The sequence below is a fragment of the Cyprinodon tularosa genome, unplaced genomic scaffold, assembly GCF_016077235.1.
Source record: "Cyprinodon tularosa strain WSP-4 unplaced genomic scaffold, ASM1607723v1 ctg11, whole genome shotgun sequence".
Classification (NCBI taxonomy): domain Eukaryota; kingdom Metazoa; phylum Chordata; class Actinopteri; order Cyprinodontiformes; family Cyprinodontidae; genus Cyprinodon; species Cyprinodon tularosa.
Genome location: NW_024037893.1, coordinates 224220 through 246562, shown reverse-complemented (window position 1 = coordinate 246562; position 22343 = coordinate 224220). Strand labels below are relative to the sequence as shown.

Genomic DNA, 22343 nt, shown 5'->3' with positions numbered 1-22343 from the left:
AATACAGATGGACAATGATCCAAAAAGGAACTCCAGAATAACTCAGTTTATTAAGGCAAAGAAGTGAAATATTATTGAATGGCTAAGTCAAACACCTGATCTCCAGACTTTAGACAGAAAGGCCCGCAAATAAGTAGTAAATGAAAACTGCTGCAGCAAAGGCCTGCAGAGCATTAAAAGGGAGGAAACACAGAATCCAAAAGCCCAAGACTTATGGCAACCATTTCCAACAAAGGGATATCACAAGTATTAGAAGCGAACCTTTTGTTTCAAAGTTATTTAATTTTTCCAACTACTTCCAAGGCCCTGGAATATAGGAACTGTGTTTAAAAAGGATTTAGTTCCTCTCATAATTTGTTAAACCTACTGAATTAAAGCAAAATCAGCTGCATCTGAATTGTTTTATTGAAAATTCATGATGTTACTGTAATGAATCTTAATTAGAAGAATTGAATCTTTGTCCAAATATTTAAAAACCTAAGATCCAATTGCAACTGCAGCCTTCCTTTGCGGCTCAAAGTAAAGACCTCCACTAGCACCGCATTTTACAGTTAGAGGGAGGGTCCATCTATTAGAAGGAGTGGAATTTAATCTCTTATTCTAATAGGATTAAGAATGGATACTGGTGATCCATATCCTGTCCAAGCATGACTTTAGAACGTCTGTGAAAGAGTACAAATTTTTTGTATTGCTCTTTAAATGACAGCATATTGTGAAAAACCCTGTAATTTTTATTCGGTGTTGTGGTGCAGTAGTGCTCCAGCAGATTTTTACAAACCTTTACATCACGAACCATTGGTAAAAATGTAATTCTGGACCTGTCAGTACTTATAATGCAAGAATAAACGATCAGGATGTGATCAGGTAGATCTTTTATTTTTCTGTTTGAAGAATTTGACAAACACAAGAAAAAGATCTGAAAAAGTATTTTCTTCTCAACCAAAGAATATAGAAAATATGTTGCCATTGAGAACATCCCTTAGTCTCTATCATCGCTTTACACAAAACAGACACAAAAACAAATTCAAAGTTAATTTAAGCTTTTATGCTTTTGAAACTGGAGTTGAAAGTCAAAAAACAGCTTCTAAACGATAAAATCAGAAATGCGAGAGGGTAAAAGGTTCCAGTATAATAATTTCGTTAGCCAGGTTAAACATTCACACTTTGACCTCTAATAGTAAGAACTTGTCATAAAGGCCACATAGATAAGCAATGTTTCAGGCATTATTTAGACAGTGTGAATACTATTTGAATATTTTGTCTAGGAGACTCAGACGTTATTGGTTGCTAGTTATTTTGCCCTTTCACCATTTTCACACATCTGTAGATTGTTTCATTTGTTACCAGCTTCTACAAAAAAAAAAATCTCCAGTTCTTCATTTTCATTCATTTAAATCTGGTTTTGTTTTGTTTCTTACATATGGTCCACTTACAAACCTAGGAAAAAAACAATAAAGTTTTTGCATTTTTCTTCTGCTCACCCTATTCAACAGACTAAACAGCAAAAAAAAAAAAGAAACAGTAGAAATATGTTTTAGTGTCGGTCAGTAATTAATTATATAGATGAAAATCTTTATCTTTCTATCCCACCCTGTCTATACTAGTCTTATTTGCGGTACCAAGGCTGTGCTTAAAGCTGATATGGATCAGACTTGGCTGCCGATGAGTGATAAGTGACTGGCTAAAAATCCATGGCATCAATTGCTGTGCATTAAAAATGCAAGAATCAAACATGTTTTAAATGGTCTCAAATACCCCAAAGAAATGTTACCAGCTGCTTTTTGGAAAAAGAGTTGCGAGCGTAGTCTGAAAAGTTGCTAAATGTGAGGACAGTGTTAAGTTGGCAACAGTATTCATGTCTAGATTTCTGAGTTGTGAAAATGAGGCCTAACTGCATGGGGAATGTCTCAGATATGCACATATGACAACCGGTGATTTGTTGTCAATGAGGGGTGAAAATGCATTGTTAATGTTTATGAAATCTATGAACTAAGTGTTGATTGTAATACATCAATATGTAGATAGAGAATTGGGGTACATATTGACAGAGGACAAAGTGACCTTGAGTGTGTGGTATGACGCTGTTATCGTATTTTATCTCTGTTTTAATAATCTGATTATTTTTATTATGGAATAGAGAAATAAAGCAATCCTTTTAATGAAATGTTGGCAGTTATATTTAAACTGCGTTTTGGCTGCTTTAATATAAGACCTGTGTCACTACAACTCTTATATTGCTATGAAGATAACCCAGGAGGTCGAATCCAAACATATCGGTTAACCCTGTTGTGTCCAATCAAGGTTGTCATGAATATTGATTGATTTGTGAAGCTTGAAAAACCTTCTTCTAATTGCTCACAATGCTAAAAAAAATGTATTTGCATGAGTGTCAAGCAGAATTTTTTGTTTTTAATGAATCTGAGTTTTATCACATTCGTAGTGCACAGGGTTGCCGTATATGCTTTCAAAAAGCTGTAAAAAGGCCAGGCACAATGTAGTCTGTTGCTTCTCCATCAATGAGGCCTGATCCGTTATTGTGAACAAACCAGCAGGGAACATTTTCACCGTTCTTCACATCCCTTCTGAAGTCTCTCTGCCAGCCTCTGTAAATCCAAGAAAACAGGTCAGGGTGATTGAATCAGTTGCATGCACAAAGTTTAACCTATTTAAACACTTTTAACAACCATTACAGCAAAAACAACTCACAATATAAACACGCAAACATAAATAAAGATTAAACTTGCCGGGTCACAGTGAGCTGGTGTCCTTTTGTAAACATAGTTGCGTCCGGTTTCTCCGGGGATTCTCCAGGCCGCAAGCGTGTCACTTCATATTCAATCCCATGATAAAACTGACCTGAGGAGTGATTTGTGGTAAGTAAATTTATTTTTAAATACTTAGTAAAAAAGTAAGCAACTTTACATTGAGTAAAATAGCTTTTAGTTAAGGTCAGGAAGTTAGTTGTATAGCAATATTGATACAACTGTAACAGTTTTTGTTGGCAATCAAACTTATACTCTTGGAAACCATATTTATTTCTCTATAAATGGTGTCACTATAATAGTTGCTTGCATGAAGGTGGTTCTGGGTTCAGATTCTACTCTGGGTTCTATCTGCAGGTAGTTCTTATGTTGTACCAGAGCATGGCTTCTCTCAGGTAATTCTGCCTTGCCTCTAAACTTGTAACCAGCGACCTGAATGGCTGTTGCATATGCGTGTCTGGATGGTTGTTTGTCCTGTCTGTCTTCGTGGTGACCCTGCATCTGAAACAATCACTGCTAGAGATAGTTAGCAGTCGCCCTATGACCCAGCAAGAATAAAAAGGTCCAGACAATGGGTAGACTTATGAAAGGAAAATCTATTTGTTGATTCAGCAGCAGATTTGTTTGTTTGGGTTGTCCTGATTAAAATTTGTCATTTTCTGTCTGCCAATTTTGTGTTGGTGGAGTCAATTTAGTAGGTGGAGTCAGTTATTTATGAAACAGGGCACTTTATGGTATTTGGAACAACTGTTACCAAACACAACAGCCCACCATTTTATCACCAGATGAACACACATCTTGAATTTTATATTTTGGTCCTTAAAAGTGTCAGAGTTCGAATTCGGCAGAGTTATCAAACATGTGGTGAGGAGGTTTTTGACACTCAACACGCTTCTCTGGTGCATGTTGGAAGGAGCTACCCAGTTTCTTTTGCCAGTTTCTTTTGTATTGCAGGTGCAATTGAGAGACTGGTGATTTTTTTTCATGTGAGTGGAGTGTCAGCTTCAGCTGCATTTGTGGCCAATGAATGAACAATTTTTTCACTTTGTATGCCAAAGTGATTTATTTGAAATATAGCACTATGTGGATAATGTATTTATGTATAATATAGGAGTTTTACTGTTTGTTTAAAATTGATCTTTTTGATAACATTTTAATTTATTGAGGTGTACCTGGACACATGCAAGCAATTATTTCTGCTTTAAGGAATTTAAGAGTTAAACCTGGTTTTGTTGTGTATTCATGTGTCTATATGTCATAATAAACAGGATTAGCATAGAAAACATAAGAATATGCTTATCAATTCAAATCATTCTTTTCCAAAGGTTCACAAATAAAACAACAACAACAAACAAAATAATTAAACATAATGTTGTACCTAGTAAGCCATGAACAGAAGGGGACAGAAGATGAGTGTCCAGGGTGTAGAAACCTAGGTAGTCTTGATGGTACGGGTGTTTCTTCCACACTTTGTGGAGCAGGATGACAAACTTAACTGAGCCCTTTAGTGTCACTTTCAGGCTGCGATCTTTGGTTACAAGAAGATCCACACTGAAAGAAAACATATAAAAGACTGTCACAATAATCCTGATCTGGGGTATTCATGTTAAAATGGTTATTTTATAGAATCCTTTTGTGATAGTTCAAATAAAATGTTTGTTGCAAGATCAGCATGACTTCTTAAAGGCTTCATAGCTCTTGTGTTTATGGGTAACAAATCAAATTGGACGTCCTTCATAGCTATTCTTAAGGGGAGGGATTATAATTAATTAATAGGTAGACATGTGTGAGCAAAATCACATTCATATAAGGCTGATCAAAGCTAAAAAACCTGCATATTTTTGTTAGCTTTGATTTTAAAAACATGGAACTAAGTCATATAGATGAATTTCACCCATTTGAATTATACTCCTGCTTCATAAATGAAAAACTGATGCTTAAAGGAAAACAAAAGAGCTCATGGTTACTCTGAGTTCCTGGTAAACTGCTAATAACATCACTTACTTAGGTCCTTTCAGAGAAGCCGTATCCGTCCACAGCAGTTTGACTTCTTTGCCATCCTGTAACACTGAAAAAGCCTGAGTGGTCACCTGCAGCCTGACCCCCAAAGTTGCATGGATAATACCAAAACCCCCAAAATAGGTGTTTATTTTCCCATCTGCCGGAATCTTCTTGTCTCCAATTATCAGTCCGTTTACAAAAACACCTGACGACACATGATGGGAAGTGGTAGATGAGGCCAAGAAATGTTAAATTGCAACAAAGAACCAGAGGCCAAAACATTTAAGAAGTGTGTCCCGACCTGATTCTGGATCTCTGACGAGATTAAAAATGGTTCCTGGTACATTGTTGATGTTGAAGCAAAAAGAGTCATTTCTGTCAGGCAGCTCTATCATGAAATGGGGATCTCCATCCACTGCAAGAACCATCATGTACAAAGGCCTTTAGAATTAAAATGGATAAAAGGTTCTACTCATGATATTGTGGAATCTTTAAATCAGGCTCTGTAGATTGTTTATGTCTTACTTGCAGTAGATTTTTTAGTTTCCACTTAGTTTGAATCTAAACTGATTTATTCCAGTGGCTACAATTAACAGCTTAGACAGACCAAGATCAAAGCAAACTTCTGCTTCCTTCAAAATAATTGAAATTTCAAAAACTAGTTAAGAATTATTGCAAACTCTATTTTATTAAGCTTTAAACCATTACAGGATTTGCACTGGCTTAGTATGTCCATAAATACTGATGCTGAGATGGATGTTGACAGTGATCACTTTTTTTGTGTAAAATAAATACAGAGAAATAACTCACTAACAGAAAAAATAGGAAGAGAAAACATTTTTAATTAAACTGTTGTAATATTTTTATTGCTTTCTTTATTTTAGTTTATAGCAGTTACTCTGGATGAAAGTTCTATATAGATTGCTATTATCAAATGATATATAATCATCTACCTGCAAATCCTGTATAGATTATTGGCGTTTTGGTTTTGTGCGTTTTTTATTTTACCCCCCTAACATGCAACATTTGCAACATATTTTCTTTAAATAAGAGAGTTTACGAATGCTAATCTTTTATGATATCCATCTTTATAAATGTGGTAGGATTTCCCACCTGTGGAGGTGTTTCAAGGGCAGTTTCCCCAAAGTTGCATTAGACATAGGAATGTACAATCATTATGTAAAACTACAGCAGACTGGTTTATTATTTTTTTATTAAAATGTAAATGTACTTACCAAAATACACAGGAGCATACGGTAGTTGCTTAGCCTGTAAAGCTGCCCCCTGCAGTTGTGTCGCAACTCTGTGGTACATTGCTATACAATGGGTTCAAAGTGGAATCTATTTTAAAATAAAATATCCACACTTGATGATTTTTCATTTCTATTTTACAAAAGAGTTGTTTTACTTATCGGTTTCGCCCTCTCTGCTTGCTGTCTTTGCTCTATCAAAAACAACAACAACAAATAGACAACTCATTACATTTATTTCCTGAAAACCCAGCGAAGATTAGAATAAAAGGAGAAAAATGTGAATCTGTTTGCCTGTAAAACTGCTGAATGTATAGCATTATATAAGATGCAAAGTCATATTCCGTATAAGAGAATTATTGCTTTCAATAAGGTCCATTTTCAAAGCAGGAAATCATCAAAGCTAATAGATGAAAGGGCTTTAAAACAATCAATGTGTAATTAATTAATAAATTGTATTTTATTTAAACACGCACACACATATATATATCTATATCTGTACCTTACAGTTGTCTATACATGGGCTTGTTGCTTTCAAATAAATCAAGGGAAACTAAATCCTTTAGCAGAAATTTAAGTGAAAACAGGAATAAAAACACCTACTATTTTTTGTTTGTTTTACCTTCTGTCAGCTTGTTAGCGATGAGAGGGCTGTCTGGACCATCCTCTGTTTCAGGTTTGGTAACCACCATGGAGGTAAGAGGTGTAACAAAGCTATACTGCAGGGACATGTCCAGGGCCTTAGCTGTAAAGTTGGCTTTTTCATCTGATGTACCAGTCTTACTATTATAAGGGAAAGAAGATTGAGCTTGTAAGAAATAGCTGACAAACATAATTGAACATGACCTCTCAAAGCATAAACGGCAGGAAAAAGACATACTAAACATGTCAACATTTATGTTCAAATATCAGCAAATATGTTTCCAAAGGACATATAGGTATGAAATTCAGATTAGATGTTACAAACAACCCTGTTCCACAAAAAGAAACTGGCACAAATAATTCAAGAATACATTTCTAGAAACAAGTATAATCCAAACTTATATGCTATCTTTAATTCTTTTATTTCTTCGTTATTAAATTTTAATGGCTTGCTTTAAGTTTCTGCAGCAAACTTTAAGTGACGTTTGCTAAACTTCTCTTCAGTGGAGGAGTCTGGTGTTGCCTGTTTGCTTTAAAAAACTGAAGTAGTGACTTATTAGCCTGGCAAGACAGACTAAACTGCACAGAGCGTTTTCATTCTGTTAAACCACTGTTTTTTGGTGGTTATCTGGCCAAACCAATCACAGCGCAAGAGATGGGACTTTATGAAATGTGGCTCTCAGTACCAGAATTACCCATAATGCAGCAGCACTTTTCTGCTAGCATAACAACCAGCTGGGGACCACAATGGAGCAATGTTTCAATGATAATAAAGAACATAGTAGAGAGCACACCTTATATCTGCAAATTTTTTAGGCAAAATTGGAAGAAATTGTTCTCTGGAGAGTTTCTTTGACGACTTGACATGTTTCACAGAATACAAAATTACAAGAACAGAGCCCTCTGCCTGGAGTTTGTAGTTACCTGATTGATTTTTACCTGTTAGTCCCACTGCACCAGCCTTTACCAGACTAAAACGCCATGTAAACTTCATATCAGTCTGGCTGGCCTTTGAAAAACACATGCTAATGTGCCCTCTACAGTGGTGAGGATTCACTATATGTCCCCCTTTTTTTATTTTGATATCTACCCATCAAAAAGTCGGTGCACACCGATGTATGAAGGTTAAGTATTCAGTAAAGTGTGTGTGCATGGGGTTTTAAATCTTAGCCTCAAGTTTGGAATTCTGCTACTACCACTAACACTTAGTAAAAAGGCTGCTCACTCTATTTCATGAGGCCCAAGGTTTCAACTGCATATTCTGTCCTGTCCCATTGTATCACACAGCTTCATTTTAGAACTAACTTGTCTCGATTGTGTTGATTCTTTCGATTTTTATTGACATCTAGTTCAAATGTCTTCCTCTTTGGTCCATTAGAAATGTAAAATTCTATCATTTTAATTCTATACCTTTTTACCTGTCTCATGTTTTAGGAAACTACTATTACCATTATTCTGTAACATACCTCTTTTCTAAAAGCTGTTGGATGGTGAGGTAAGCCCACAGACGCTCCGTGAAATCTCCAAAGATGTAGCTCTCATCTGGGTAAATCACATTCCAGTCAACAATGGAGGCCTGACCTTGCACATTGAAGCTCTCTTCAAGCTACATAGGAACGAACAGAGACAGAGAAATATTTCCTAATTAAGACAAATGCAGATGCATCTGGACATTAACGTTGTTTTTTGTTGGAGTCATGACCACCCCAACCAAGTAGTTCTGAGACAAGGCCAAGACCTTAAAAAGCCTAACACCATATAAGACCTTGGTCAAGATGTCTTGGTCTTGTCTTGGTCTCTGACTCTAATGGTCTTGGCCTTGTGTCGGTCTTGGTGCTTCTTACTCTGGGTTAGAGTGGTCTTGACTACAGCATTATTATTTGTAGTATTAATTCATCACCCCCTGGCCAATGACTTCCACTAGGAAGTTGTCCAGATCGTTGTCCGTCAACCGACCTGCTACCACAATTTCAGAGCCATTGAACAACTGAGGGAAGTGACTTGTGGTCAAATAGTCAACTGCATTGTCTGGATATTGCAGATCAATTTCTAAGAGCAGTGGGCTGGACACTTCATCGTAGAAACCCTGCAATTAGATCAAAAACACATGCATCTAGAACAGTTTTGGAGGAGAGAAAAATACTTTTCAGTCACACAGAACACTTGAAACTCACTTAAACACTTTACCTGGAGCTGAAGCACTGCATCCGAAGCTTCGTAGATTCTGCGAGCCACTCCTTTATTCTGTTTACTCATCACATCCAGGAAGTTGTAGTCCACATCATTTCCAAATCCAAGACAGAAAAGAGACATGTTTCCTCCCATGGCAGATTTCACATTCTCCTGGATTTCAGGGATGCGAGACACTCCTTCAGATGCACAAGTAAAACATGTAAAAAAAAAATGTAATAAAAATAACGATACAGTACATAAAGAAACCTTTCCTAAATTATGGTGACTGATAAAAAAAGTATTCGTGTCCTTTAATTTTATGTACAGGATTTAATGTGATTGACCAACTCAGACCAACTTTAATTTATAAACTGCTCTTAAGGCTACCCAACAACCCAAAAGGATTTACACATCTACAGTTAAACAAACTGAAAAGGCATATCCCAAAATCCCTTTAGCTGTGTACGCAGGAATACTCCCTTCTTTTTCCACTATTATTTTTATGATACATTTCATATTTGACTTAGACAAACTTAATTGTCATTTTGCATACACACAGTGTATACAAAACAAAAATTTCATTTTGTACAGCTCTCATGACATTTTTAAATTGCCGTAGTGATAAAAATCTAAACATTGGGGGAAAAAACATGGTGCAAAAAAAAAACGCACTTGGAAGGATGACATGGTTTTAGCACTTTCCTTTTGCAAGTCTGAACAATTTTTATCAGTCTGTCTAAAGTCAAGCAACATTCAACTTTAAAAAAAAAAAAGGTTGAAAGGGTATAAATACTTCTGCAAAGCCCCATATGGTCACACTTAGCATACTTACCAGAATTTGGCATTCCATCTGTCAACAGAATGATCATATCAATGCTTCTCTCAGGTAATTTTTTCTCCTGTCTGTCTTTGATCAGCATATCTATCCCTCGCAGTACTCCAGAATTAATATCGGTACCTTGGAAAAAATAAAAACATCTTGTCATTTCTTCCATTCTGTAAATACAGGAAGTATAATGTGATAAACTGTCACAGATTGTTGTCTTGACCTCCATTGGCTCTGATACTTCTGACATAGCTCTTGGCCTCAGCCACGTTTTCCTTGGTTGCCTTGGTAAGAGAATCCTTCCAAGTTAAAATAACGTCGTCAAACTGGATGACAGCAAAGTAGTCGTCCGCATGGAGGTCATCCAGAATGGTCACCATTGCCTCTAGTGTCTGCAAAAGTTCTGAGATCAGAATGCTTCCACACCAGCATTGGTGCAGCATCTTTTACAATCTCAACCTTGGTTAAAAAAAATCTTTCAGAAGAATACACGTTTTTTGTATTTACTTGATATAAATTCTTTATATGAACTCATTTATTACTTCATAATATTCCGTATTTTCTTAAAAAAAAATTTTTGCTAAAGAGTATGCAATGATCAATTAATGATTCCTAATAACCTAGAAACCTTGTAAGAAAGATAGACATAAAAAGAAAAAATATACAAGGAGAGCGTATTAATTACAATCCAAAAATTTGACAAACATCTTCCACTTATTCCCATGGAAGGATTTCCAAGTTTACAACCTTGGTATTGGCTGTGGCCCTTGGAATAACTGTTTGGGATTTTGGACTACATAAACAAAATGGTAAACAAATGGCCAGTCGCAAAAAAGATGAGTTGATGCAGATGTATGTAAATGAAAAAATAATACTCTTGGTGAGATTTACTCTGACAATTATTGGTCAAAAAGGGACATTTTTAGGTTTAAACTAATTAGCTATTTTACTAATCATCTACATTTCACAGGAAAGAGGATCAAAAACATCTTAACTTCCTTAATTTGGAACCACCCAGTTAAATTTTAATTTGAAAGCAGGCATTTTCCCCCAAAATCTGTTGGAAATCATTTTAAATCTTCTTTATAGGACCAATGATTTACATACACATTTTAACTGAAAATAAAATATATTCCTTTGGCTTAATCAGAAATGTTGAGCTCCAATTTTTAGCTAAGTGGTTGATATTATTTAGAATTTGTTAAACAAAGAAAATAATCATCTTGTAGCCTTCCAGTTGTATCAGCTTAAAAATGATGCCATTGTCTGAAAACAGTTGCACACCCCTAAAAAAATTGCCCATGTCGTCCCCTTCTATATTTGTATATATTTCAAAATGGCAAAATGTAATCAAATCATTTTCCAAATATGTATATATATATTTTTTCTATACACTGCACATATATTCTAAAAGATAGCATGAAGAAGTTTCACCTGTCTCATCTTTGTGCCTCCCATCGACCCACTTCTGTCAATCACAAACACCACATTCTTTGGTACTCTGGGCAGGTCAGGGGGAGAAAAAAAGTGCACAAAGTAGCCATTCACAATCTGGAGGGAAATAGAATTATACGTTGTATTAAATAGCTGAATAAATGTGTGAATATAAAATGAAAACAGTGAAAGCTCTAAACGCATGAGCAGATGATGGCAGACCTGAATCTCCCCAAGGCGTCCTTCTCTGTTCACGTCATACTTAATGATGAAATCACCATCTATCAGTGATCCATCACAATCTGGACATTTTCTTTGCTGATCCAAAGTTGGTGAGAAAGAAATGTGGGCCTGAGAAGAAGAGCAACAAACAGTGAGATATTTCAGTTAGATGCAAAACAGAAAAGGGGAATAAAGGTCATTCAGGCTTAAAGGTGAAAAAGAGAACAAGTAGAGTGATGTACCTTTTTGTCACTGACTGTTTTCTCGACCAGGGGGAGAAGCTCATTGGAAAGGAAAGTAGCATGGGTATCTACATAAGACAGGCCCTGAGGTTCATAGATGTTGGCCAAAATCTGTTCCCACCCAGAAAAAGCACAAGGACATTATTTGTCCACAAAATCATCAAATCATCAAAAGAGAAGGTTAAATTCACCATCTGGTGATTCACCTGAAACTGCTGCACCAGGCTTTTGGGCTTAACTCGGATCAGAATCTCATACTGGCCAAACTTCCTCTGAAGGAGCTCCTCGTAGGTCAGGACAAATGTCACGTTGCTTTCAGCTGCAATGCTGACTGACATGGAAAACTTCTCCATCTTCCTCCCAGAGGCCCTTCAGTGAAACACAGAAACAAGCATCTCCATCTGGTGGTAAAGCTAAAGTCATAACTTCCAAATTAGTGGAGGTTTGTATCAGCTAGTTTAGAAAGCTTTAGTTCAAGCAGTTCTGGTTTGAGTTTGTATTTATATCCCACTAAACTCACTTGACCAATCCTGCAGTCTGTCCAGATGAAACAGCCTTCTCATATTGTTTCTTCGCTTTCTCCTTTTCCTTCACCTGTCCCATATACTCCTTCCCTTCAATTTCCCTGAGAAGCACGAAAAACCAAACAGTTTTGTTTGTATCATCATAAACAGCAACCTACAGTGAGCTGGAATCCTGTTTGTTTCTTCAAAGAGATAAAAGAGAAAAAAATCCCTTCTTACATGCTGAAATTTGTGATAAAGGCAGACTTGGGGAGTTCCACTTCGAAGAAGATTTCCTGTGATGTGTTGGCTTTGTTTAGAGCTACGGAGGTCATGACAGTGTGGGAAAAGCGGGACATTACAGTGCACTCCACAGTCACACTGTGTACTTGCACCTTTGGACAGAAGACAATGAAAACAGTTAATCCAAAACTTAAATAGAGGCCTCCATATTATTGTCATTAGAATTATTAATTCATCTATTTATAAATCTGGCCAAAAAAGCACATTGCATACTGATCAGATCCTTTGAAACTTCTCACTTTTTGTCATTCTGGAACCAAAAAATGACAAAAAGTCATTTTTGTCATTTTAAATATAAGGGGGCAAAATAACATTTGCCCCCTTATATTGAAAACAGCTTAACCTCAAATAGAGTCAACCTATATATATATGTGGTCTTGATTTAGCCAGTCTTAAAATTATGTCATGAAAAGTAACATTTTGGCACACATCATGAAAGAAGGTGCTCTGATGACCCTGAACACACCACTGCCACAATTATACATGGTGGTGGCAGCATCATTCTGTGGGAAAACAGTTTTTCTATGGGTGTTGATGCTTGTCTGAGATTATGGGGAAAGGATATTAATAAATATAGGTCCTTCATAGAAGAAAACCTGCCTATGGAGAAATTTTAACTCAAAGCATATCCATTTGTTGGAATGGTCTAGTTCAAGCCGACATAGAATTTCATTTAAAATCTGTGCAGGATTCCTTTTCTGAATAGGATAAGGAATCATTCGTACCAGGATTTGCAAAATTGGAAGAGTAAATGTTGTTTCTTTAAAGTATTGAATTTTCGGAGAATAAATTCACTTTTTGAGTTTTTATTTGTTAAATAAAAAAGAAAGAAAACAAATCAATAAATGAATAAAAATAATGATTTAGTTTATTTGAAAAATCCAAATAAATCTCATGGGAGTTTGCTGTGGGAGAGTTGACAAACTGTAGAAAAGTTCTGATGAATGTATGAATATTTGATCAATACAACGAGATACCTTCATTTATTACCTGCTAAAAATAAAAGAAAAGGACCTAAAGTTCTCCCTTAATGAAAATAAAATTTGGCACACTTTTTCATTTATCTTAAATGGCCATGTAATACAGTGCTTTAAAGGTTTTATGAGAATATTTAACTATTCTTTTTAGCTTTTAGTCTCTAGAGGCAGGTTAGTGGTGGTGTGTATAACAAACAGGCTGCAGTTTTAGAGAATAAGAACTGATTACTAAAAACTTCAACCTAACTCCTTAGGTCTAGATTAAGGTGCCATTTTGCACAGAATGAGGACAGCCTTCCCAACATGCCCAGTATGACATGAGCTCATCTTTTAACACGGTTGTTTTGGACAGAATCCTCTGTAAAATTTTATACATTTTCCATATAAGAGATGCCAAAAATATTGCAGCTAGGAAACAGTGTTTAACAGACATTACATCATCTCTTACAGCCTGGGAGTGTTAGTGTTATGAGTCTTCATCTTCTCAGGGAGAACAATGTTGAAGTCTTCTGGATTTTTACTTCATAAAGATTTTTCAATTTGGCCAAAATTATTTAAATGTATCTGTTTTGATCATTAATATTGAAATATGATGAATTTTTTCTTCTTTCTTTCATACTCAAAGTAGACATAAATCCTCTTCTATTATTTTAGACTGCAAAAAATTTAAATCTAAATAAGTTTTTTCTTAAAATAAGTGTGTTTTTTTCTTGAATTGAGGAGGTAAGTTAAGCCAAAGGAACAAGTCGATTTACATTAATATAAGAAAAAACAATTGCACTGTCTTATTTAAAGTGCATACCATCTAGTTATCTTATTTTAAGAGTAAATATACTTATTCCATTGGCAAATCATCTTATCTACACACTAAAATTAAAGGTTTAGAGGACGATCATTTATGAATCATCTAAATAAGTGGTCCTCCTAATTCAATCATTCTGGTGATATGTTTACATAAGGCCGTCATACATGGTGAGGACGGTGGTGAGCTACAGTTGCAGAAAGTCATTGAATCTCACTTTTCTCACCATGGTTCTTTTAAATAGCTGAGGGTCAGAAGAGAAAAAGTTTCTACAAAGTGTATGAGAGGCAGATATATCCCAGAATGCTTTGCGCTTAAAGCTCTCCTCGCAAGGCATTATGAGATTTGCTGTCACAGCGGCCCATTGTCGTCATATCCTGTACTACCTGACAGCGGCGACTAATAAAGATGCTGCAGTCACCGCGCAGTGGAGGTGGAGTTACCAACGGGGACCAAAAAGTAGTGATCATCTGTCCAAACAGTCAGTTAACTGAGTTCACTATGAAGTCCACTATAAAATCCCCACTCTATATAGTGATTGAGGGATTAAGGGGTTAGAGCGGAAGTTCGGGCACAGTAAGCTGTTATGAGTTATGAGATAAGAGCTTGCACGAAGAGAAATGGGCTTGTGCATGCTCTCACACGCATTTAATAGGGCGTTCCTTCTCGGGAGCGGGTACAGGGTTGTGCATGTGCATTTTTTGGGAGATGTGGTGAGGGCGGGTCTTTTAGAAAATTGCAAAAATCCTCCATAACACCTTTAAGGGTAAGAACACTTAATTGAAGAATTTTTACTTATTTCTAGACTGTTTTTGCTGTGTACCTCATAAAGTGTTATAAAAGTATTTATTGATCTGTTAACGTGTCCCTTAACTTTTTTTCCCATTTCTATTATTTTACTGCTTTCAACTCATCTATTTTATTTGATAAAACACCCCTGAGTAGCACAAAACTGTGGAATGGTGGTATACTGATAAAGCATGTTTACATTCTTTATACAAATTTAAAGTGTGACATGTACAAGGCCAAGCTGAGATAAAAGCGTCTATAACAAATTTTTGGTAAAAAGATAGCCATAAGTCTTGCTAGGAGCCTTTCTCTACTATCTTTGCACACCAAAATTATTTTTCCTAACAAACTATTGCTTGTAAAAGTCTAGTTTGGATGGAACGTGTCTATAACATCAAATTTTAAATCTTGTCACTCTTCGTACATTTTAATTTGGGTCTGGACTTGGACTGGGATCTGAACATGCTTTCACATAAACCAAGCCACTGCAAGCTTGACCATATTGTCCAGAGTGGACCTGGTAGAAGGTGAACCTTTGCTTTTCTCTCAATACTTTGTAACATCATACAGGTTTTACTCTACAATGTAAATCCATACAAACTGACCAAGTTCTTCTGCTAAAGAGAAACATCCCAACAGCATGAGAGGATTCTTCTGTCATCACCTGTTTTCCCCTATGGGATGATTTTATGTGTTTTATCCCTACATGGACTGTAGTAAAGTGCAAACAATACCTCTTTTGTGTTTTCAAACAAGGGTTTTCCTCTTGTCAGTTATATTTAAAGGACAGGTTTGAGAAATTGCAAAACTGAGAATGTCAACATATTTTCTTCATTGGACCTGCAAGTCTTAACAGCTCCTTCAGAGTAACAGCAAGCTTTTTAGCTGATTATTTGATTAATTCCTGTTTCTTCAGGTGGGTGGTTGTGGTTTAGTAGATCTGTAGGCGTGCCAATTGGCTGTACACTGCAATGAACTTTTTAGATTTTTAGATGTTTAAACCATGTATCATTTTTCCATCCAAGTCAGAGTTATGAATTAGATGTAAGGTTCTAGAACACAGGGATTTAAACCATGCATTTATGTCTGACTAAATGTGAAAAGGTTAAAAGTTGTATTTGCATTGCACTGTCATTTATTGGCAGAGTAGAAAAAAATCCTACCATTGCCTCATTTGTACTTCTTTTCTGCAAAAGAAAAAGGAAACAAACATAAAATGCAGGAAATATATGTCTAAGCATTGAAGAATAACAAAGGGAAGTTTCGGTTGAAATTATTGACATTTAATTGGAGAAACATGTTACCATTTATTGCTTACAGAAACGTTGGGGGTTTAAACTTTGGTAAGCTGTTAATAGATTAACAAAACAAATACATTTTATACAGCATAAACACAACAGAAATGTTCGATACCTGAAGCGATTTGGCAGGTCCTGTTGTTTCCTGAAACAAAAACAATCAGTTTGTTTGTCTTACCTTTTCACAAATACAATATTTGTGACCAACTTTTGCACCTTGACCCTGGAACTGTGACTAAATGTTGATTTTGACTTCAAGAACCTGCTGTAAATAGAAAAGCTTAAAAACTGATAAATAAGGGGTGGAAGCTAAATCATAAAAGTTTCAAATCTATTCTAAACTGATAGGAATTCATGTAGGGAAAATATATCAGGTGTTATGTGTTCCAGGCTGGCAGTGTACTGTAAGCCAGAAGCATGTAACTGGATTCTGGAGAAATTGGAGGGAACTAAGGGATAACTATGAGATACTTGCATTAAAAAAGTTCAAATATGAATACAAATATAAATATAAAATGGGTAATTCATGTTCTAATACAGGTTGTAAGAAAATATATAAATGAATATTCTGTATTACAGATAATGCAGATTTTGAAACAGATTTCTATCATGGGTGAAATTATCAATACCAATCAGGAAACCAGGACCACTACACAAAGCGCATTGCACCAACTTAAACATTTCTGCAAGACATGAAAATTTGAAGAAAAAAAAAAGATTAAAATAAAGTTGAATTGTTTAAAGCTACCTCCAGAGCTTCAGTGTCCTCAAAGATGACCAGTGATCCAGATGTTGGGCTGGTGAGCCAGAGGCAGCCACAGCCCCATAGAAGCAGCAGGCGGATTCCAACCAGACCAGACATGACCAAACTCCCAATGAACACTGACTCGCTTTAGCGCTGTGGGGAAAAAGTCCTGTCTGCTTCGGTAGGAGGGACAGAGGGGGTGGGATATTTGCCCTTGACTGTTGACCGAACCATTTGGCCTCTATGGGCCGGATGCCCGGAGGTACAAACATGGTACTTATAAAGCTGAAATAAAAAAAGTGCAACTATCTGAATGCTTCTACTCAAACCTAACGCCTTCCTTAAAATGACATTTGGCAGAAATAATGATTAAACCAGCATTTCTAACTCGTGTAATAAAAACCACCACTTACTAACACCTCTAATACCTTACTTAGTGTATGAGATAAGTGTGTGACTTAATAAGCACATTAATGCTATGACACTTAGTAAAGAGCAAAGTCAGGTATATGTTATCCCTTAAAACAACAAGGTAAGAGGTACAGTACTGTTTTAAGAGGTAAGGTACTATATGCACTTTTTTTGTAATGTCTGTCATATTTTTCATCTTTAATGGAATCTTGCTTTTACTATTTGTACTCTATATAAGCTACTGGAATGAGAAGGATCCTGAAGGAGTAATCCCAGGGATAAATAAAGTTGAGTTTAAGTGTAAAAGTCGGGTGTTATGTTGAATTACTGCATGCATGCTCTGCTTTATGTCTGTCGCTTTCCAGCATTAGAAATAACACATCCACTAACTATGATGCAAAGTACAAATTTCCGATAACTACACCTACTTGTAAATATTTATGTGCTTTTTTCAGCTTTTTGGCAGAGCAGGCACTGGGCTGGCACTTTTTCTGGGAAGGGTATCATATTTGAACTGGCAAGTCTTTTTTTTTCATTATGAGTCAGTTTCATGGCACAGTGCTTCTGTGGCAGATTTACTAAGCAGGTGATAAGCACTGCAAATTGAAGTCTGCATTCTGAAATTTAGCTGTACTCGCTCAGCCTTGTTATCTAAAGGTTTATGAGTGGAGCACACAGAACCAACAGGATCTGCAGTGAGTTAAAAATGTTTGTGGGCATGGTTGTGGAAAATGAAACAAACAAAAAAGATAAACTTCTATGTTATTCATTAGCGGGAATCGTGGCTCCAATGCACGAATTAAGAGAAATTGTGAGAATGTTTTTGGGTAAATATTCTTTGGAATGGGCAGGCACTTATATGAAACAAATAGGGCCTTTCTGCTCTACTGTAGGCTTAGTGCTCACTTCCTCATCCACACTCGCCCTTACAGTAACATTACCTCAGATAGACCCACTTGAAGCAAAAACAGACATTATCTACTATTTTGGCGACTGTGTTGAGACATGCCTGCCAAAGTAATTTTGTGTATAACTCCAAGACTGTTTTGATACAACACTAGTTGGCATCAGGCTGGTTTTTCTAAGATATGAGAGGGTCATTCCGAAAGTGGTTTATATTTTGGGTTTCCAAAGGTTGGATGTGATTTAAAGATAAGCTTTCTGTTTGATGGATATAGTCCTTTACAGTTAAATAATTTTGCAAAAAATATTAAGTTTCTTACAGTTGTATACAGAAAGCTGTGCCTACTGGAAATCTGGTTGCGAAAATGTGTCTTATTTTTACCAGTTTTCTGCAACTCTAATTGTTTTCTATCAGTTTCAAATAAACTGTTTTGGTCATCAAACAGTTTATACAATTATTATTTATATGGGTGAATCTCAGGGCTGCATAGTGGTGCAATGGGTAGCACTGCCACCTTGCAGCTAGAAGATTTTCTGCATGTTCTCCTTGTACATGCGTGGGTTCTCTCCGGGTACTCCAGCTTCCTCCCACAGTCCAAAAACATGACTGTTAAGTTAACAGGCTTCTCTAAATTCTCCTTAGGTATGGTTGTTTGTCTCTGAGTCGCCCTGCGATGGGCAGGCGACCTGTCTCGCTCGTAAACCGCTGGAGATGGATGTGCTGCTGCATGGGATAAGCATGACAGAAAATGGATGGGTGTATCTCAAAGCAGTGCTAAGAAGATTTTTTCAGTACATCTATATTTTAAGTGGTATATCAGATGGATTCATTACATATAATTATTTCTGTTTTAGTCTTTTTCATGACTGTGTATGTATTGACTTTAAACTTCTGCCAAAAATACTTAGCAGTATTCTCTTACTAAATAGTTTATTTTTTGAGAAGCTGATTTCTCAAAAGCTGAAGCTGATTTCTGGGTTTTCATTACCTGGAGACCTGTTATCATCAAAAAATATACTTAAAATAAATTGTCTTGCTTTCAATAAATCCAGTTTCACTGCTTGAGAGAAATATTATAGTAAATTGCCTCTTAATTATATTTCAATTTTATTACATTTATCTGTGATGTCATATCCTCCTGAAAAATTATGAACTATGAATTCAAAAAAAGTAAAAAAAAATAATTTTTTAAATCCACCGGAATTTGTTATCAGTTTTAAAGACATTTTGCTTCCCATTCAGCAGGCTTTTTTTCAATTCAAAACATGAGAAATAGCAAGAAATAGGTTACTGCCATAACCCCTACCCCCTTACAGGGGTCATAACCCTCTTTCAGAGACATAGACAGGTATGGGGCATTGCAGGCTGAAAAAGAAGTCAAATGACCCCCATTCCAAAGGGGTGGACCCAATCGTCCATTTCAATTTGCATGTTTTCTAAGCCAAAACAAGGCTTTGTTGGGCTACTGTATAAAGCCTCGAACTCAAGGCTATTCTGGACATTTTGAATTGAAAAAGCTTCCTGGATGGGAAGCGAAACATCTTCAAACTTGGAAAAAAATTCCAGTGGATTGTTTTCTAACTTTTTTGAAATGACTATGATCTGGACGACTGAGAATATTCACCAGCATGATGAACTATGAAGATTTTCTGCATAACATTTTTAGCAAGCTTTGTTTATTTAACAACTGGCAATGTTAGCTCTGAACACAAATATTCTGCAAAGTACACTTCCTAAAAAACATACAGAAGACTCTAAATAATAACAAAGTACCACCTTAGAAAGTTGAGAAATTAAATCATTTGTTGTTTCGAAAGAATAAACTAATTTATAAATTGTGTAATTTTTTTTAGTTTTTTTTTAAATAAATTTTTAAAAAATCTCCCAGTCGCCACTAGGAGGTGCTGCAGCACCCCCCGCACTTCCCATGGCCATGCACCCCAGTGCTAAAGTTCTTACACTAGCATCCCATATCTCAGGGAATACCCTTTAAAATACTTTTGTTCGTCTAAAAATCAATGAAGCACTTCATTTCAAAGTACGTTAGACTTGCTGCAATGCAGACCTTTTAGAGCTTCTGACTTAAATCTACCAGGCATTACCAGGATCCGAACCAAACATGGAGAATCAGCTTTTAGTTTGTTTGCTCCACCAATCTGAAACAAATTCACAGAAAACCTGCAGAAGCACTGAAACCCTAAGTTGCTTTAAATCAAGCTTAGAAACATATATGTAAGATTGGCCTTTGACTGTTCTGTCAAAATATTATCAGTTAAGATTTAAACAATTTATTTTTATTATAGGGCTGCTCAGTGGCGCAGTGGTTAGCACTGCTGCCTTGCAGCAAGAAGGTTCTGGGTTCAATTCCTGGCCCAGGGTCTTTCTGCATGGAGTTTGCATGTTCTCCCTGGGCATGCGTGGGTTCTCTCCGGGTACTCCGGCTTCCTCCCACGGTCCAAAAAACATGACTGTTAGGTTAATTGGCTTCTCTAAATTGTCCTTAGGTGTGAGTGTGTGTGTGAATGGTTGTTTGTCCTGTGTGTCTCTGTGTTGCCCTGCGATGGACTGGCAACCTGTCCAGGGTGTACCCCGCCTCTCGCCCATTGACTGCTGGAGATAGGCACCAGCACCCCTCGCGACCCCAATTGGGACAAGCGTGTAAGATAATGGATGGATGGATTTTTATTATACTTTGCTCTGCTGTAATGTACGTTTCTTCTTAATGTACAGCACTTTGAATGGCCCGCTACTGAAATGTGCTATCTAAATAAACTTGCCTTGCCTATAGAGTATACAGGTGCTGGTCATAAAATTAGAATATCATGAAAAAGTAGATTGATTTCAGTAATTCCATTTAAAAAGTGAAACTTGTATATTATATTCATACATTACATACAAACTCATATATTTCAGATGTTTATTTGGTTTAATTTTGATGATTACAAATGACAACAAATGAAAATCTCAAATTCATCATATCAGAAAATTAGAATATTACTGAAGACCAATAAAAACAAAGGATTTATAGAAATGTTGGCCAACTGAAAAGTATGAACATGAAAAGTATGAGCATGTACAGCACTCAGTATTTAGTTGGGCCTCCTTTGGCCTGTATTACTGCAGCAATGCGGCGTGGCATGGAGTCGATCAGTCTGTGGCACTGCTCAGGTGTTATGATAGCCCAGGTTGCTCTAATAGTGGCTTTTAGCTCTTCTGAATTGTTGGGTCTGGTGTATTGCATCTTCTTCTTCACAATACCCCATAGATTTTCTATGGGGTTAAGGTCAGGAGAGTTTGCTGGCCAATTAAGAACAGGGATACCATGGTCCTTCAACCAGGTACTGGTAGCTTTGGCACTGTGTGCAGGTGCCAAGTCCTGTTGGAAAATGAAATCTGCATCTCCAAAAAGTTGGTCAGCTGCAGGAAGCATGAAGTGCTCTAAAACTTCCTGGTATGTGGCTGCGTTGACCCTGGACCTCAGAAAACACAATGGACCAACACCAGCAGATGACATGGCACCCCAAACCATCACTGACTGTGGAAACTTTACACTGGACTTCAAGCAACGTGGATGAAGTGCCTCTCTTCTTTTCCTCCAGACTCTGGGACCTTGATTTCCAAAGGAAATGCAAAATTTACTTTCATCAGAGAACATGACTTTGGACCACTCACCAGCAGTCCAGTCCTGTTTCTCTTTAGCCCAGGCAAGACGCTTCTGACGCTGTCTGTGGTTCAAGAGTGGCTTGACACAAGGAATGCGACAGCAGAAACCCATGTCTTTCATACGTCTGTGTGTGGTGGTTCTTGAAGCACTCACTCCAGCTGCAGTCCACTCTTTGTGAATCTCCCCCACATTTTTGAAGGGGTTTTGTTTCACAATCCTCTCCAGGGTGCGGTTATCTCTCTTGCTTGTACACTTTTTTCGACCACATCTTTTCCTTCCCTTCGCCTCTCTATTAATGTGCTTGGACACTGAGCTCTGTGAACAGCCAGCCTCTTTAGCGATGACCTTTTGTGTCTTGCCCTCCTTGTGCAAGGTGTCGATGGTCGTCTTTTGGAC

General features: G+C 36.7%; 1 protein-coding gene across 1 annotated transcript; it reads right to left on the bottom strand.

Moving 5' to 3' along the window:
• Nucleotides 1-2387: 2387 nt before the first annotated feature.
• Nucleotides 2388-17127, bottom strand: LOC119789618 (inter-alpha-trypsin inhibitor heavy chain H3-like). Its single transcript, XM_038294596.1, has 22 exons — nucleotides 16972-17127; nucleotides 16339-16368; nucleotides 16089-16112; nucleotides 12295-12449; nucleotides 12072-12176; nucleotides 11758-11920; nucleotides 11552-11662; nucleotides 11310-11438; nucleotides 11088-11204; nucleotides 9877-10045; nucleotides 9660-9785; nucleotides 8843-9024; nucleotides 8556-8741; nucleotides 8122-8261; nucleotides 6636-6796; nucleotides 6172-6207; nucleotides 5999-6079; nucleotides 5065-5178; nucleotides 4767-4968; nucleotides 4141-4313; nucleotides 2745-2856; nucleotides 2388-2603 (listed from the first exon to the last, which is right to left on the bottom strand). Exons 1-22 carry the CDS (start codon nucleotides 17083-17085, stop codon nucleotides 2465-2467), a joined length of 2769 nt encoding a protein of 922 aa, XP_038150524.1. The 5' UTR covers nucleotides 17086-17127; the 3' UTR covers nucleotides 2388-2464.
• Between the last annotated feature and the right edge of the window lie 5216 nt (nucleotides 17128-22343).

Excerpts from the sequence above, each read along its gene's own strand:
- LOC119789618 (XM_038294596.1), bottom strand. The coding sequence starts at position 17,085 with ATGTCTGGTCTGGTTGGAATCCGCCTGCTGCTTCTATGGGGCTGTGGC. Across the intron at positions 6,797-8,121 it reads CAACAGCTTTTAGAAAAGAG|TAAGACTGGTACATCAGATG; the intron begins GTATGTTACAGA and ends CCCTTATAATAG. Across the intron at positions 6,080-6,171 it reads AGAGAGGGCGAAACCGATAA|CAATGTACCACAGAGTTGCG; the intron begins GTAAAACAACTC and ends CCCATTGTATAG.